This window comes from Ornithorhynchus anatinus, chromosome 1 (genome assembly GCF_004115215.2).
Source record: "Ornithorhynchus anatinus isolate Pmale09 chromosome 1, mOrnAna1.pri.v4, whole genome shotgun sequence".
Classification (NCBI taxonomy): domain Eukaryota; kingdom Metazoa; phylum Chordata; class Mammalia; order Monotremata; family Ornithorhynchidae; genus Ornithorhynchus; species Ornithorhynchus anatinus.
Window position 1 is genome coordinate 129,686,521 of NC_041728.1, and position 18,160 is coordinate 129,704,680.

Sequence of the window (18,160 nt, forward strand, 5' to 3'; positions counted from 1 at the left end):
TGCTCCGCTCCTCTGCCGCTCACCTCCTCACTGGGCCTCATTCACGCCTATCCCGCTGTCGACCCCTGGCCCTGCCCCTGGCCCACGTCCTACCGCTGACCCGGAATGCCCTCCCTCCTCACCTCCGCCAAACTAACTCTCTTCCCCTCTTCAAAGCCCTACTGAGAGCTCACCTTCTCCAAGAGGCCTGCCCACACTGAGCTTCCCCTTTTCCCTCTGCTCCTTCTCTGCCCTCCCTTCACCTCCCCTCTGCTAAGCTCCCTCAGCCCCTTTTCCCTCTGCTCCTCCCCCTCTTCCTTCCCCTCCCCTCAGCACTCTGCTTATTTGTATATATTTTTATTACCCTATTTATGTTATTATCCCATTTATTTTGTTAATGAGGTGTCCATCCCCTTGATTCTATTTATCCTGATTATGTTGTCTTGTCCGTCTCTTTCCACCGATTAGACAGTGAGCCCGTCATTGGGCCGGGATTGTCTCTATCTGTTGCCGAATTGTCCATTCCAAGCGCTCAGTCCAGTGCTCTGCACATAGTAAACGCTCAATAAATACTATTGAATGAATGAATGAATTGTTTTTGTCCGTCTGTCTTCCCCGATTAAACTGTGAGCCCGTCACTGGGCAGGGATTGTCTCTATCTGTTGCCGAATTGTCCATTCCAAGCGCTCAGTCCAGTGCTCTGCACATAGTAAGCGCTCAATAAATACTATTGAATGAATGAACGTTATGCCCTTGTAAGCCCCGCCCTGTGCCCGCCCCGGCAGTGGGGTGAAGAGGCGGAGGGTTGGAGTTGTGTAAGGAGCGGGCGTTGTGTAAGCTGGCCCGCCAGCTCCCGGCCCTGCCCAAGCAGGAGGAGGCCAAGCTCCGTCCCCTAGACCCTGTGCTCCACGCTGCGCGCCCCACGGAGTCGCCCGGGTCCCGGTTAGGGGGGCCCCCGATTTGGGGGGAGGGGGGTTTACAGCGGGTGCCCCCCCGCCTCCAGGTAAGGCTGCCTCCGGGACCCCTCTGTAACCCCCACCCGCGGGGACAGCTAATAATAATGATCATTGAGGAGGGCATTTCTTCAGCGCTTACTCTGTGCTTAAGATGGGTCACTTCTCCGTGCCTCAGTTTCCTCATCTGTAAAAGCGGGGATTAATAATAATAATAATAATGTTGGTATTTGTTAAGCGCTTACTATGTGCCGAGCACTGTTCTAAGCGCTGGGGTAGACACAGGGGAATCAGGTTGTCCCACGTGGGGCTCACAGTCTTAATCCCCATTTTACAGATGAGGGAACTGAGGCACAGAGAAGTTAAGTGACTTGCCCACAGTCACACAGCCGACCAGTGGCCGAGCTGGGATTCGAACTCATGAGCCCTGACTCCAAACCCCGTGCTCTTTCCATTGAGCCACGCTGCTTCTCAAGATTAAGACTGTGAGCCCCACGGGGGAGAATCTGATTACTGTGTATACTACTACTACTATTATTACTATTATTACTATTGAAGCAGCGTGGCTCAGTGGAAAGAGCCCGGGCTTGGGGCTCAGAGGTCATGGGTTCGAAACCTGGCTCTGCCACTTGTCAGCTGTGTGACTGTGGGCAAGTCACTTCACTTCTCTGGGCCTCAGTTGCCTCATCTGGAAAATGGGGATGAAGACTCTGAGCCTCACGTGGGACAACCTGATTATCCTGTATCTAACCCCAGTGCTTAGAACAGTGCTCTGCGCATAGTAAGTGCTTAACAAATACGAACATTATTATTATTACTACTAATGATGGTATTTGTTAAGTGCTTACTATGTGCCAAGCACTCTTTTAAGCGCTGCGGGAGATACAAGAAGCAGCATGGCCTACTGGGAAGAGCACGGGCTTGGAAGGCAGAGGTCGTGGGTTTGAAACCTGGCTCTGCCACTTGTCAGCTGTGTGACTGTGGGCAAGTCACTTAACTTCCCTGTGCCTCGTTACCCCCTCTGGAAAATGGGGATTGAGACTGTGAACCCAGTGTGGGACGGGGACTGTGTTTAAGCCTTTTATCTACCCCAGCAATTAGAACAGTGCTTTGCACATAGTAAGCGCTTAACAAATACCATCATTAGTATTAAACATTACTTTTATTTTAGCTGCTCTAGTTCTCTAAGCTACCCAGTGTCTTTATTTTCAGTCTCAGACCGCTGACTGCCGAGGTGGACCTGCCCCCCTTCTGCACGGGGATTGAGTCTGGCATGGCCCCAAAGAAGAGAAGGGCAAATGCCAGTAAGATTCAAGTAAGTGAGGAGGACGACGTGGGAGTCCAGCGGGAGACTGAGGAGAAAGGAACGACGGAAAAGCTCACCCAGACGGGAGGCCCCCGGAAACGCCTGACCAATGTGGCTACTGTGGCTCAAGCGGAGGAGAAAGGGAGTAGAAAGGCAGAAGAAGGGGGAAAAGGAGAAGTTGGGAGCCTGCAGGACGCAGTCCCTCAGGCCCGGCTCCGGACGGCCCCCTCCGCGCTGGCGTTCCGTTACGACGAGCGGCGTGTGAGGTTCATCTCTCAGGGTTGCCATCTAAAAGAAGATGCCAAGGGGGTCGTCTACTGGATGTCTCGGGACCAGAGAGTGCAAGGTCTGGGCAGCGGGCTGTGTCCGGAGCACGGGAGGGAGCCACCTGTGGGAAGGCTGCGTGCCCTGAGACTGCATTCCCCAAATCCTAAACTTTTAATTTAATTTCCCCTCCACTGTTGCAGATAACTGGGCTTTCCTGTATGCCCAGCGTCTGGCCTTGCAACGGAAGCTTCCACTGCACGTCTGCTTCTGCCTGGTCCCCTCGTTCCTCGGCGCCACCATCCGCCACTTTGGCTTCATGCTTGGTGGCCTGAAGGAAGTGGCTAAGGTAACCGGGGGATGTCTCGGGGCTAAGCTGGAGGACGAGGAATCAACTCCTTGGAGGGATTCCTTTTCCCCCAGTGGGGAGGTGGGCAGGGTTAAGATACTTAGATTTGAGTGTGATATTGTGAGTGAAGACTCGGTCAGTCAGTCGAATTTATTGAGCGCTTACTGTGTGCAGAACAATGTACTAAGCGCTTGGGAGAGTACAATATAACATTATAACAGACACATTCCCTGCCCACAACGAATTTACAGTCTAATAATAATTATGGTATTTAAGCATTTACTATGTGCCAGGCCCTGTTCTAAGCGCTGGGGTGGATACAGACTAATCTAGAGATGAGCTACGAGTCTAGAGGGGGAGACAAACATTAATTTAAAGAAATTACAGATATGTATGTAAGTGCTGTGGGGCTGGGAGGGGAGATGAGTGAAGGGACCAAGTCAGGGTGATGCCCACAAACCCTGTAAATTTCTTGACCGGAAATGGAAATTTTGCAGCGCAGAAAGTGACCGAGGCGGCATCGTAGCGATGGCTCTCTGTCCCCCGTATCCCTCCATCTCTTGTTTCAGGAGTGCAAGCAGCTGGACATCCCCTTCCACCTGCTGCCAGGCCTGGCCAAGGACACTCTGCCCACCTTCGTGCGGGACCACGACATCGGGGCGGTGGTCACTGACTTCTCCCCGCTCCGCCTGCCCCTGCAGTGGGTCCGCGATGTCAGGGATGGGCTGCCAGAAGTCGTGCCCTTGGTGCAGGTGAGGGCCGCGGGAGCTGGCCTTCGGGGGACAGTCCGAGAGTGCTCCCTCTCTGCTTCCCCTCCGCCCTCTGCTCCCTCCCCCTTCCCCCCTTTCACCTCCCCTCAGCTAAGCCCCCTGTCCCTCTGCTACTCTCCATCTCCCTTCCCCTCCCCTCAGCACTGTGCTCATTTGTATATATTTTTATTACCCTATTTATTTTAATGAGATGTACATCCCCTTGATTCTATTTATCGTGATTATGTTCTCTTGTTTTTGTCCATCTGTCTGCCCCGATTAGACTTTGAGCCTGTCATTGGGCAGGGATGTCTCTATCTGTTGCAGAATTGTACATTCCAAGCGCTTAATACAGTGCTCTGCACATAGTAAGCGCTCAGTAAATACTATTGAATGAATGGCAGAGTGGATAGAGCTCAGGCCTGGGAATCAAAAAGTCCTGGGTTCTAATCCTAGCTCTGCCACTTGTCTGCTGTGTGGCCTTGGGCAAGTTACTTCAATTCTCTGGGCCTCAGTTATCTCATCTGTAAAATAGGGATTAAGACAGTGAACCCCATGAGGGAAAGGGACTTTGTCCAACCCGATTTACTTGTATCCACCCCAGCACTTAGTACGGTGCCTGACACACAGAAAGCACTTAACAAATACTGCAATTATTATTATTATTATTAATATTAAGGGTGGGGGATGGAGGGATACAGGGAGGGTGCCCTGAGTCCTCCTGCCAACCCTCTGTATAAGCACCAGCCAAGTAGAACTCTGGTTTTTCCAGAGATTCGCCCGAGCAGAGTAGCAGCCAACAAATCAACCAATCCATCATCAATGATATTTTTGAGGGCTCGTGTGCAAAGCATGGTACTAAATACTTGGGAGAGTACACTACAATAGGGTTGGTAGATATAATAATAATGATAATAATAATTGTGGTATTTGTTAAGTGCTTACTATGTGCCAAGCACTGTACTAAGTGCTGGGTTGTATACAAGATAATCAGGTTCCACATGGGGTTCACAGTTTAAGAGGGAGAGCAGATTTTGATTCCTCATTTTGCAGGTCAGGAACTGAGGTATAGAGAAGGGAAAGGACTTGCACAACGACACACAGCAGGTATGTGGCGGAGCTGGGATTAGAACTGGTCCTCTGACTCCCAGGCCCGGGCTCTTTCCAGTAGGCAAGTAGCTCTTCACCTGATCCCTGCCCACAAAAAGCTTACAGTTTAGAGGGGAAGACAGACTTTAAAATTGATTAGGGGATAGGGGAAATGGAAGAGCTAAGGAATGTTAACATGAATATCGTGGGGCTGGGGTGAATATCAAAGTGTTGAATCAAATTCATTTAATCAAATTCAAAGTGTTCATTCAAAATTGTTATCATAGGAGGGTGGACAGGGAAATAAGGGGCTTAGTCTTGGATGAGATATGATTTTAAGAAGGTGGGGAGAGTGGGGACTATCAGATATGAAGGGACAGGGAGTTCCAGGCCCGAAGGAACACGTGAGCAAGGGGTCAGTGGCCGGAGCCTGGAGCCAGCCAGTCTGGAGAAAGGTGGGATTTTCTTGCTGTTCTCTCAGGTGGATGCCCATAACATCGTCCCCTGCTGGGTGGCCTCGGACAAACAAGAGTACGCGGCTCGTACCATCCGGCGCAAGATCCATGACCGACTGTCCAACTTCCTCACTGAATTCCCTCCCCTCGTCCGTCACCCGCATCCCGCTGATTTCCAGGCTGAGGTAACACGGGGAGATGCCAGCGGTGCCCCTTGCCATCCGCTCCCCCACATGAGAAGCTACATGGCATAATGGATAGAGCTCTGCCCTGGAAGTCAGAAGGTCATGGGTTTGAATTCCGGCTCCTCACTTGTCTGCTATGTGACCTTGGGCAAGTCACTCAACTTCTCTGTGCCTCAGTTACCTCATCTGTAAAAAGGAGATTAAGACTCTGAGTCCCAGGTAGGGCAACCCTGATTACCCTTGCATGTATCCCAGCGATGAGTGCAGTGGTTGGCACATAGTAAGTGCTTAACAAATACCATAATTATTATTTTTATTATTATCGTTATCCTCAGTAGGGGGAATTGATCTCTTTGGGGTCGGACATACATATTTCTGGAAAGGTGAAAGAAACCGAGGTATCAAAAAGAGATTAGGTCAGGCTGGGGTTTCCCAGTTTCCTGCTCCAACCCCGAAGTTTTGGGTGGCTTGTTGGATGTGCCCAGCCCTCTGTGGGAGAAGTAGGAAGAGAAAAGCCCTGGGGGCTGGGTAGATTTTCCTCCAGTCTAGCATTCCTCAATCTCCATCCCCGCAGTTCTAAAAGTACTGCCTGTCTTGGGTGCATCCCCCTAAGTATCGTCCTCTACACCGTAAGCACGTTGTGGGCAGGGAACGTGTCCACCAACTCTCTTGCATCGTACTCTCCCAAGCGTTCAGTACAGTGCCCTTCCCACAGTAAGTGCTCATTAATTGATGATGGACGATTGATCGACCTCTCCTCTCGCAGCCCGTGGACTGGCAGGCGTGCCGGGCAGGGCTGCAGGTGGATCGCACGGTGGGGGAGGTGTCGTGGGCCCAGCCCGGCACCGCAGCTGGGCTGACCGTGCTGCAGACCTTCATCGACCAGCGGCTCCGGATCTTCAGCTCCAGCCGCAATGACCCCAACAAGGCAGCGCTTAGTAACCTCTCTCCCTGGTTTCACTTTGGTGAGTTCGCCCCCTTCGTCTGGTGCTCTTTCCTCCCATTTGAGGCCACTGTCCAAGTCGGCTGGTCCCTGGGCCCCTGGCAGCCCTGAGTTGGCCCAGCGTCTCTTCCCTGCTTTGCCTCAGCGCCTGAGGCAGGAGGGAACAGGAAAAAATTGGTTTCCACTCTGGCCCAAGTTGGGAGACTCCTCTTCCCCTTATTGACCAGTCTCTGCTTCGTAGCTCTGTAACCAGTTATCCATCAGTGGATGTATTGAGCGCTTTCTGTGTGCAGGGCACTGTACTAAATGCTTGGTGGAGTATGATATAGCAGACACATTCCCTGCCCACAACGAACTTACAGTCTAGAGAGGGCTTACAATCTAGAGGGAATCTAGAAATTCATTCATTCATTGAGTCATATTTATTATTAATAATAATAATAATGATGTTGGTATTTGTTATGCGCTTACTATGTGCAGAGCACTGTTCTAAACGCTGAGGTGGATATAGGGTATTCAGGTTGTCCCACGTGAGGCTCACAGTTAATCCCCATTTTACAGATGAGGTAACTGAGGCACAGAGAAGTGAAGTGACTTGCCCACAGTCACACAGCTGACAAGTGGCAGAGCCGGGATTCGAGCCCATGACCTCTTACTCCCGAGCCCAAGCTCTTTCCACTGAGCTACGCTGCTTCTCTATTTATAGAGCACTGACTGTGTGGAGAGCACTCTACAAAGCACTTGGGAAAGTACAATTCAACAATAAACAGTGACATTCCTGCCCCACAGTGAGCTCACAGTCTAGAATGGGGACATACGTCAATACAATTAAGTGCTTAAGTGCTGTGGGACTGGGATGGGGGAAAACACAGGGAGCTAGTCAGAGCGACACAGATGGGAGTGGGAGATGAGGAAAAATGGGGCTTAGTCCACGAAGGCCTCTTGGAGGAGATGGGTTTTCAGTAAGGCTTTGAAGCTGGGGAGAGCAGTTGTCTGTTGAATTAGCAGAGAGAGCGCATTCCACCAGATTCTAGATCCAAGCTTGCTGCGTCTGGCTGCCAGGAGATTCCATCCAGTCCAACACTGTCCTCAGCAGAGGACAGACATTGTTGAAATTCTTTCTTCCCCTGGTGGGTATGTTTTGATCCTCTTTTATGCAGTCTTAGAGTTAACTTTTGGGTAAACCTACACTAATTTATTATCATGTTTTAAGTGCTATGAATTTTTCTGACATGACGAGAAGGGTTCTTCATTCAAGAGATGATGTAACTTTTTTGAGAGATAACATGGATACCAAGTACTTTGTGTGTGTGTGTGTGTGTGTGTGTGTGTGTGTGCACGCGCGTGCACACTTCGGTAGCTGTTTTAAACTCATCCTGTGGCCCGCCAGTCCAAGTAATTGCCCACCCCTCCTCCAGAGTTTCCATTCCACTTCTGGACAGCTGATCTCCTATGGTTGGAAAGGAAAACTGAAAACTCGTTGTGGGTAGGGAACCTGTCCAGCAATCCTGTTGTGTTGTACTCTCCCAATTACAGTGTTTTGCACACAGTACTCACTCATTAAGTACCATTGATGATCATGCTGAGGATGGCACAGAAGGGATGTGGAGTTGCTGAGAACTCAGCCTGGGATGTTCAGCTCCCAATTTCTTTCTGTAGGCATTTGGGGGAAGATTCCCTCTAGACTGTAAGCTCGTTGTGGGCAGGGTATATGTCTACCAACTCTATTATATCATACCCAAGTGCTTAGTTTGCTCAGCATACAGTAAGCACTCAGTAAATATGATTGATTAATTGATTAAAGTAATTGCACCCTTCTGGAGGCCTCTGGGGCCTCCGCTCTCTCATTCACCCCATATATCCAATCCATCACCAAAACCTGCCGGTCTCACCTTCACAACATCGCCAAGATCCTCTCCATCCAAACCACTACCTTGTTGGTAAAATCTCTCATCATATCCCAACTGGATTACTGCATCAGCCTCCTTTCTTATCTCCCATACTCCTGTCTCTCCTGCTTCAGTCTATACTTCACTCTGCTGCCCGGATCGTCTTCCTACAGAAACGCTGTGGGCATGTCACTTCCCTTCTCAAAAACCTCCAGTGGTTGCCTATCAACCTTCACATGAAACAAAAACTCCTCACTCTTGGTTTCAAAGCTCTCCATCCCCTTGCCCCCTCCTACCTCACCTCCCTTCTCTCCTCCTACAGCCCACCCCGCATACTCTGCTCCTCTGCCACCGCTAACCTCCTCACGATGCCTCATTCTCACCTGTCCCGCCGTCGACCCCTGGCCCACGTCCTACCTCTGGCCTGGAATGCCCTCCCTCCTCAACTCCACCAAACTAGCTCTCTTTCCCCCCTTCAAAGCCCTCCTGAGAGCTCACCTCCTCCAAGAGGCCTTCCCAAACCGAGCCCTCCTTTCTTCTGCTCCTCCTCCCCTCCCCATCGCCCCCACTCCCTCCCTCTGCTCTACCCCCTTCCCCAACCCACAGCACTTGTGTATATTTGTACATACTTATTATTCTATTTATTTTATTAATGATGTGTATATATCTATAATTCTATTAATCTATTTTGATGGTTTTGATGCCTGTCTCCTTGTTTTGTTTTGTTGTCTGTCTCCCCTTTCTAGACTGTGAGCCCATTGTTGGGCAGGGAATGTCTCTATCTGTTGCCGAATGTACTTTCCAAGCACTTAGTACAGTGCTCTGCACACAGTAAGCGTTCAATAAATACACATGAAATGAATGAATGGTGAGGACTGGAATGTGAAGGAGGCTGCTTGAGATGGTTTAGCCAGGGAAGGCCTATGCTCCTCACAGGAGTTCTATCTTTCCTCCCACCTCCGCTCAGGCCAAGTGTCCGTGCAGCGGGCCATCCTGGAAGTGCGGAAACAGCGTCACCGATACCCTGACTCGGTGGCCAGCTTCGTGGAAGAGGCCATGGTGCGGAGGGAACTGGCCGACAACTTCTGCTTCTACAATGAGAACTACGACAAGGTGGAAGGTAAACATTTCCCCTTCACCCAGGCCTTCGGCCCCTCTTTTGGGGCTCTTGGCTGGACAGCGGTGGGCAATGGGAGGAGTAGATGCGAGTTGATGCTCATCTTGGTCAGGTGACCGGTCATCCCTTGACTTGCCTTCTAAGCAGGAGGGGGAAGTGGAGAGAGGAGTTGAAGGGAGAAGTAAACCTCACTCCTTCATTTCCACCTTTTTTTTTTAAATGGCATTGGTTAACTGCCAGAGAAGCAGCGAAGCTCGCTGGAAAGAACCTGGGCTTGGGAGTCAGAGGTCATGGGTTCGAATTCCAGCTCTGCCACTTGTCAGCTGTGTGACTGTGGGCAAGTCACTTCACTTCTCTGTGCCTCAGTTACCTCATCTGTAAAATGGGGATTAACTGTGAGCCTCACGTGGGACAACCTGATTACCTTGTATTTACCCCAGCGCTTAGAACAGTGCTCTGCACATAGTAAGCACTTAACAAATACCAACATTATTATTATTATATGCTTACTATGTGCCAGGCACTGTACTAAGTGTTGGGATACATTCAAGCTAATCGGGTTGGACCCAGTCCATGTCCCACATAGAGCCCTCAGTCTTAATCCCCATTTTAAAGATGAGGTAACCGAGGCCTCGAGGAGTGAAGAGACTTGCCCAAAGTCAGACAGCAGACCAGTGGCAGAGCCGATATTAGAATCCAGGTCCTCTGACTCCCCGGCCTGTACTCTTTCCACTAGGTCATGTTGCTACATGCTTGTTCCATGTCTGTTCCTGGCTCCCATGGCCATGAGTAAACGAGAGTTGATTTTGGTAAAGAATGCTGACTTGATTTTGTCTCCCTCTTGGGAGGAGGGAAGGCTAGTGAATACAGTTCTATGGGACTATAGTCAGTTTGTTTCAAAGCTGCTTAACTGCTGACAGGCTAGTAGAGGAGAGATCAGACTGTGTGCAGAGGTTGGGAAGGAAGATTAATGCCCTGGGACTGGCATCTACCCGAAGGTGCTTACGATTGGGCCCGGACAACCCTGAGGCTCCATGCCAAGGACAAGAGGACTCATCTGTACTCACTGGAGCAGCTGGAGGCTGGGAAGACCCATGACACACTCTGGAATGCCGCTCAGGTACTCTCTCACCTCCCCCTTCCACCCCCCACCCCCGAATCCTTGACTTCGAGGGCCTGTCTCTGTCAGGTGCCTAATTTTCACTCCAATCCCATCCTCCTCACAGGAAAGGAGAGATGCCCGGCACAGCCTGGGTCCCTTGCAGCAGAGCATTTGTGGGCTCCTCGGAAGGGAGTGGCACTCTAGTAACGATGTAGTAATTGGGCATTTTTTAAAGTGCTTACTTTGTGCCAAGCACTGTACTCAGCATTGGGGTAGATATAAGATAATCAGGTCCTACATGGGGCTCGCAGTCTAAGTAGGAGGAAGTACAGGTATTAAATTCCCATTTTGCAGATGAGGAACTGAGGCACAGAGAAGTTCACTATATATGAATATTCTCTTTCTCTCTCTCCCTCTCTCTCTCTTTCCAGTGCCCTGGGAATAGAACCCAGGAATCCTAGACCTCTTTACCCTTCTCCCATGCAGTCCCTTCTCCCCTACAGTCCCTTCTCCTCAGTGTGGCTCAGTGGAAAAAGCTTGGGCTTGGGAGTCAGAAGTCATGGGTTCGAATCCCGGATCTGCCACTTGTCAGTTGTGTGACTGTGGGCAAGTCACTTCACTTCTCTGTGCCTCAGTTACCTCATCTGTAAAATTGGCATTAACAGTGAACCTCATGTGGGACAACCTGATTACCCTGTATCTACCCCAGCGCTTAGAATAGTACTCTGCACTTAGTAAGCGCTTAACAAATACCAATATCATTATTATTATTATTATTACTGCCTCACAAGGACCTTGCCTGCATGGCAAGTGGCTAGGCCTCTTCACTGCTTATCATCATTCTCCATTCACACATTCATTCAGCCATACTTATTGAGCATTTACTGTGTGCAAAGCATTCATTCATTCATTCAATAGTATTTATTGAGCGCTTACTATGTGCAGAGCACTGTACTAAGCGCTTGGAATGTACAAATCGGTAACAGAGAGAGACAGTCCCTGCCCTTTGACGGGCTTACAGTCTAATCGGGGGAGACGGACAGACAACAATAGCAATAAATAAAGCACTGTACTAAGCACATGGGAGAGGACAATATAACAATAAACAGATATATTCCCTGCCCACAGCACAGCTCCCCAACAACTGAGAGAAGCAGTGTGGTTTAGTGGAAGGAAAATGGGCCTGGGAATCGGGACCTAGGTTCTAATCCTCGCTCTGACATTTGTGTGCTGTGTGACTTTGGGCAAGTCACTTGTCGCTGTGTCTCAGTTGCCTAAATTGTAAAATGGGGATTCAGTATCTCGTCTCGCTTCTACTTAACAATATTAATGATAATAATAATAATGGTACTTGTTAAGCACTTACTATGCACCAAGCAGCACTTACTATGCATCAAGCACTGTTCTGCTCAGACTGTGAGCCCCATGTGGGATAGGGACCATATCCAACCTGATAAGCTTATATCTACTCCAGTGAGAACAGTGCTCAGCACATTATAAGCTCTTAACAAATATAATAGTAACAACAATGGTAATAAGTGGGCTTTCTGGTGTGTCTTCCCCAGTTGCAGATGGTCCAGGAAGGGAAGATGCATGGTTTCCTACGCATGTACTGGGCCAAGAAGATCCTCGAGTGGACTCGCTCCCCCGAGGAGGCCCTTGAGTTCGCCATCCATCTCAATGACCGCTTCCAACTGGATGGACGAGACCCCAATGGCTACGTGGGTGAGAGATGGGCAGGTTTGGGGCTGTCCACTGGGGGATGTGCCGGACAGCGTTCTCGAAGGGAATCTGGCAGCTTCATCACGTTGGTTTTCTTGGGCCTGGAGCAGAGCATTTGGAAGGGTTCCTTGTGGCACTGTATGCTACATGAGATGAGGGGAGTGAGAGAGGTGATGCCCGAGGGCAGCTGTAAGAGAATGAAGCTAGAGTGGGGTCTTGGGCAGGGCTACCCTGGTCCGAGATATTGAGGAAATTCTGGGGGACTAGTGTCTGTGGTCCCCTCAACTGGAGAGCGGCAGCCCAAAGTTGAAAGGGCTTCCACTGTCAATCCTCCTCCTTCCTCCCCACACCAAAGCTTCCAAACTGGGAGTTTTCCAGTAAGGTTTCCATGCCAATCCATCTTGGCAGTGGTCTTGGGAAACCTCTCCCCTCTCCCCCACCACATCCAATATAGCAAAGTGCTGCTTCTCCCTTTACTTCTATAACAATCCTCCTCTAGAGGTGTCGCTGACAACTTCACAGATTTTCTGTGGCTAATTGCTACTGATCTGATCCACCGCTTTGACTTCCCACCATATGACACAGTGCAGGTCTCGAAGACCTGGCCAGTTATCAATCAGTGAGTGGTATTTATTGACCACTTACTATGGGCAGAGCACTGTATTAGGTGCTTCATTTCAGTTTCATGATGGTGTGGTGTTGGCAGTTCACCCCGATCTGGTTATGCAGGCTAGGGATTTTTAGGCTTATCCATCAATCAGTCATGGTATTTATTATGCACTTACTGTGTCTAGAGCACTGTACTAAGTAAGCATTTGGGAGAGTACAATATAACAGAGTTGGTAGACACATTGCCTGCCCACAATGAGCTTACGGTATAGAGTGAAGAGACAGACATTAATATAAATGAATCATTTACAAATAAGTACAGAAGTGTTGTGGGGCTGAGGATGGAGTGAATACCAAATTCTCAGAAGAGTATAGCTCCAAGTGCCTAGATGATGCAGAAGAGAGCGGGAGTTTGGGAAAAGACAGTTTAATCGGGGAAGGCCTCTTTCAGGAGATGTGATCTTGATAAGGATTTGAAGATGGAAAGAGTGGTGGTCTGGTGTATATGAAGGGGGAGGGAGTTCCAGGCCAGAGAGAGGATGTGGGAAAGAGATCTGTGATGAGATAGATGAGATCGGGGCGCAGTGAGCAAGCTGGTGCTAGGAGAGCGAAGTGTGCAGGCTGGGCTGTAGTAGGAAATCAGTGAGGTGAGTTAGGATGGGGCAAGCTGACTGAGTGCTTTAAAGCCAATGGTAAGAAGTTTCTGTTTAAAGCGTAGGTGGAAGGGCAGCCGTTGGATGTTCTTGAGCAGTGGGGAGGCATGGAGGCATTTTCTCTATGATAGTGGCACCTAAGGATCCTTGGAGGAACAAGGTGATGGTGACTGTCTTCGATACAATTCCAATAACCTACTGTAGACCAAGCAACGTGGTCTAGTGGATGGAATCAGTCAGTCATATTTATTGAGCGCTAATTGAGTATTTATTCAGCAGAGCACTGTACTAAGTGCTTGGGAGAGTACAGTATAACAATAGACAGACACATTCCCTGCCCACAATGAGCTTACAGTTTAGAGCACAGGCTTGGGAGTCAGAAGGAGCTGGGTTCTAATCCTGGCTCTGCCACTTGTCTGCAGTGTGACCTTGGGCAAGTCACTTATCTTCCCTGTGCCTCAGTTATTTCATCTGAAAATTCTTTCACTCAATCGTATTTATTGAGCACTTACTTTGTGCAGAGCACTGTACTAAGTGCTTGGGAGAGTACAGTACAACAATTAACAGACATATTCCCTACCTACAGTGAGTTTACAATCTAGAGAGGCGGAGGCAGACATCAGTACAAATAAATAAATTACAGATATGTGTATAAGTGCTATGGGGTTGGGAGTGGGGGAGAACAAGGGGAGTAAGTCAGGGCAACAGCAGAAGGGAGTGGAAAAGAGGAATGGGGGGCTTAGTCAGGCAAGGCCTCTTGGAAGAGATGTGCCTCCAGTAAGGCTTTGAAGCGGAGGAGAGTAATTGTCTGTCATATTTGTGGAAGGAGGGTTCCAGGCCAGAGGCAGGACGGGGTGAGAGGTTGGCAGTGAGATAGGTGAAAATGAGGCAGAGTGAGACAGCACTAGAGGAGCTAGGGATCCGGGCTGGATTGCAGAAGCAGAGTAGCGAAGTGAGGTAGGAGGGAGTAAGATGGTAGAGTGCTTTAAAGCCAATGGTGAGGAGTTTTTCTTTGATGCAGAGGTGGATGGGCAACCACTGGAGTTATTTGAGGAATAAAGTGACATGTCCTGAACGTTTTTTCTAGAAAAATGATTCAGGCAACAGAGTGAAGTTATGGAATAGAGTGGGGAGAGGCAGGAGGCAGGGAGGTCAGCAAGGAGGCTGATGCAGTAATCTAGGCAGGATAGGATGAATGATTTTATTAAATAGCAGTTTGGATGGAGAGGAAAGGGCTGATTTTAGCGATGTTGTGAAGGTGGGACCGACAGAATTTAACGATGGATCGAATATATGGGTTGAATGAGAGAGAGGAGTCAAGGATAACGCTAAAGTTCCGGGCTTGTGAGGCAGGAAGGATGGTGGTGCCATTTACAGTGATGGGAACATCAGGGAGGACAGGGTTTGGGTGGGAAGATAAGGAATTCTGTTTTGAACATGTTAAGCTTGAGGTGACGGGAAGACATCCAAGTAGAGATATCTTGAAGGCAAGAGGAAATGCGAGACTAGAGAGAGGGAGAGAGATCAGGGCTGGAGATGTAGGTTTGGATATCATCCGCATAGAGGTGGTAGTTGAAACCATGGGAGCGAATGAGTTCTCCAAGGGAATGAGTGTAGATGGAGAATAGAAGGGGACCAAGAACTGACCCCTGTGGGACCCCCACAGTTAGAGGATGGGACGGGGAGGAGGAGCCCGCGAAGGAGACTGAGAATAAATTGGCCAGAGAGATAAGGAAAACCACGAGAGGCAGAGTCAGTGAAACCAAGATTGAATAGCATTTCCAGGAAAAGGGGGTGACAGTGTCGAAGGCAGATGAGAGGTCGAGGAGGATTAGGATGGAGTAGAGGTCGTTGGGTTTGGCAAGAAGGAGATCCTTGGTGACCTTTGAGAGGGCATTTTCTGTGGAGTGAAGGGGATGTAAGCCAGATTTGAGGGGACCAAGGAGAGAATTGGAGGAAAGAAATTTGAGATGGCAGGTGTAGACAACTCACTCAAGGAGTTTGTAGAGGAATGGTAGACGGGAAATGGGGAGGTAACTGGAGGGAGCCGTGGGGTCAAAGGAGGGTTTTTTTAAGATAGGTAAGATGTGGACATGGGCGGTGCTCTAGACTGTAAGCTTGTTGTGGGCAGGGAATTTGTCCGTTTATTGTTGTATTGTACTTTCCCAAGAGCTTAGTCCAGTGCTCTGCACACAGTAAATGCTCAATAAATACGATTGAATGAAAGCAACATGGGACATGGACTGTGTCCAGTTTAACTTCCATCTACCTCAGTGCTTAACAAATACCATTAGCCAAAAAAAAAAAAAAAGTTCAGCCATTGATGACTTTTTATTTTTGCCTGCACAATTTCTATGGGTGATATATTTTGGGAAGCAGTCATGATACACCAGCTGAGGTCATTTGGTCTATCCTCTCCCATTAGAATAGACACTTGTCTTGTTCTTAAGTGTTCAGTACAGTGCTCTGCACACAGTAAGCACTCAATAAATACCATTGATCAATTCTTTAAAAGTCCTCTAGGGAAATCCCTTTCCTCTTTGCCTTCATAATATGTTCCAGGATCTAACCAGTGGAATCCAGATTGAGAGAGTCAGCCCTTCTCTCCACCATTTTCCCCCTAATTCTCCTTTTCCCTGGGACAGGCTGCATGTGGTCCATCTGTGGCATCCATGACCAGGGCTGGGCGGAGCGTGAAGTTTTTGGGAAGATCCGCTACATGAACTATGCCGGCTGTAAGAGGAAGTTCGACGTGGCCCAGTTTGAGCACAAGTACAGCCCCAGGGAATGAGGCCCGGTCTCCAGACTTCCATCTCTTCACCCACAGTTGGGTTTCACACAAGTGATTATAAGCCAGCCTGTAATTCTGCTGCTTAGTAGTTCTTACCTCAAAGGACAGCCTACCAGATCTTTGCTCTGCCATCCATCACAGACTCTGACTTCTCCCCAAAGCCGGGCAGTGAGAGCTGAGGCTTTGTTTTACCGGAGATGGCTTGAACGTTCGGCCGCGGAGGGGGAGAGGAATTGGGAGCGGAAGAGGGTCTCAAGTCCTTTCCTGGTTGTCAGGTGGCCCTGATTTCAGTCCCAGCTTTGGCATGATGGGAAACAGGAGAAATTTTGGCTCCACCACACCTGCTGTATGACTTTGGGCAAGTCACTTGACTTCTCTGTGCCTCAGTTCACTCATCTGCAAAATGGTGATCCAAAACCTGTTCTCCTTCTTACTTAGACAGTGACCCCCCAAGTGGGACCTGATTAACATGTAGATATACCCCAGCACTCAGCATGTAGTAAGTGCTTAACAAATATTATTATTTTCATTACATTATCCGCTTGGGTAGATATTTACCAAACAGGAAACCTGTCAGTGGAGCCTCCGCAGTGAATTGTCCAAAGAGTTGTTTTTAATTTTTGGTTTCTCTTCCAAGTAGATATCTGGTCACTGGATCTGAGTGCCTTAGGCATAAAGGACTCATATGACCTCTCTGGCTTCCATTTTGGTGGTATTTCACAGTTTGTTATGGGCAAGAAAGGTGTCTGTTAATTCTGTTGTATTGTACTCTCCCAAGTGCTTATTACAGTGCTCTGCACATAGTAAGCTCTCAATAAATACCATTGACTGATTGACTGTTGCCTTTTAGCTCTCTGGGAACCAGGGGCAATTCTGTCTGCTGTCTGCTTCTTTCTTTATTGCAGTGGTTTTGGTAGTCACCTGAAGAGGTGCGTACGAAATGTGATCTTATTTTAAAACACCCTGGTAAAGCGGGGCTGGTTTACCAGGGCCTGAAACTAGCTGCTGTGACAGTAGTAAGGAAGCAGCATGTTGCAGTGGATAGAGCACGGGCCTGGGAGTCGGAAGGTAATGGGTTCTAATTTCAGCTCCACCACTTGTCTTCTGGGTGACCTTGGACAAGTCACTTCTCTGTGGCTCAGTTACCACATCTGTGAGTATTTTATCTTGACTTTTCCATTAACACGGGGCTCTTCAAGACTGCAACCCCCACATCACTCTCTTAAGACTCTTTCTTAAGAATTTGAGGTGCCATTACTGGCTCAGACCAAGAGTCTCTCTATCCCAGGGTTTGTTTCTTTCTTGCTACCAACCCTTGGCCCAAGTCCTCCCTCTGACCCTTAAACCTATCTGATATAGGAGCAGCGTGGCCTAAATGAAAGAGAATGGGCTTGGAAGTCAAAGGACCTGGGTTCTAGTCTTTGCTCCACCACTTGCCTGCTTGTGACCTTGAGCAGGTCACTTAACTTTACTCCACCTCAGTTTCCTCAGCTGTAGAAAGGGAATTCAATGCCTGTACTCCCTCCCATTTAGATTATGAGCCCCAAGTGGAACAGGGACTGTGCCCAAACTGATTATCCTGTATCTATTCCCGTGCTTAGAACAGTCCTTGACGACAGTGCTTATTAAATACCAAGGTAGTAAAAATAACCACTACTCTCCTCATCTTCAAAACCCTCCTAAACATGAGGAGTCTAGATGCCTGGCTTTCCTCTTAGAGGTCGTCACTTCTCAGCTGTGTGACTGTGGGCAAGTCACTTCACTTCTCTGTGCCTGTTACCTCATCTGTAAAATGGGGATTAACTGTGAGCCTCACGTGGGACAACCTGATTACCCTGTATCTACCCCAGTGCTTAGAACAGTGCTCTGCACATAAGCGCTTAACAAATGCCAACATTATTATATCTCCTCCAAGTGGCCTTCTCTAAATTTTTGCTTCTCCTCTTTGCCCTCCCTTTTGCATCACCTTCATTCTTCGGTCTGTACCCCTTAAATCACTTTGATT

The 18,160-nt window shown here is 48.9% G+C and overlaps 1 protein-coding gene across 1 annotated transcript; it reads left to right on the forward strand.

Moving 5' to 3' along the window:
- Positions 1 to 792: 792 nt before the first annotated feature.
- LOC103167157 (deoxyribodipyrimidine photo-lyase-like) lies at positions 793 to 16,568 on the forward strand. The gene is made up of 10 exons (XM_029076313.2): positions 793 to 982; positions 2,145 to 2,584; positions 2,706 to 2,851; positions 3,421 to 3,603; positions 5,171 to 5,329; positions 6,096 to 6,294; positions 9,129 to 9,281; positions 10,277 to 10,398; positions 11,946 to 12,105; positions 16,010 to 16,568. The coding sequence occupies exons 2-10, from the start codon at positions 2,206 to 2,208 to the stop codon at positions 16,153 to 16,155; spliced, it is 1,647 nt and encodes a 548-aa protein (XP_028932146.1). The 5' UTR covers positions 793 to 982; positions 2,145 to 2,205; the 3' UTR covers positions 16,156 to 16,568.
- Positions 16,569 to 18,160: the final 1,592 nt, after the last annotated feature.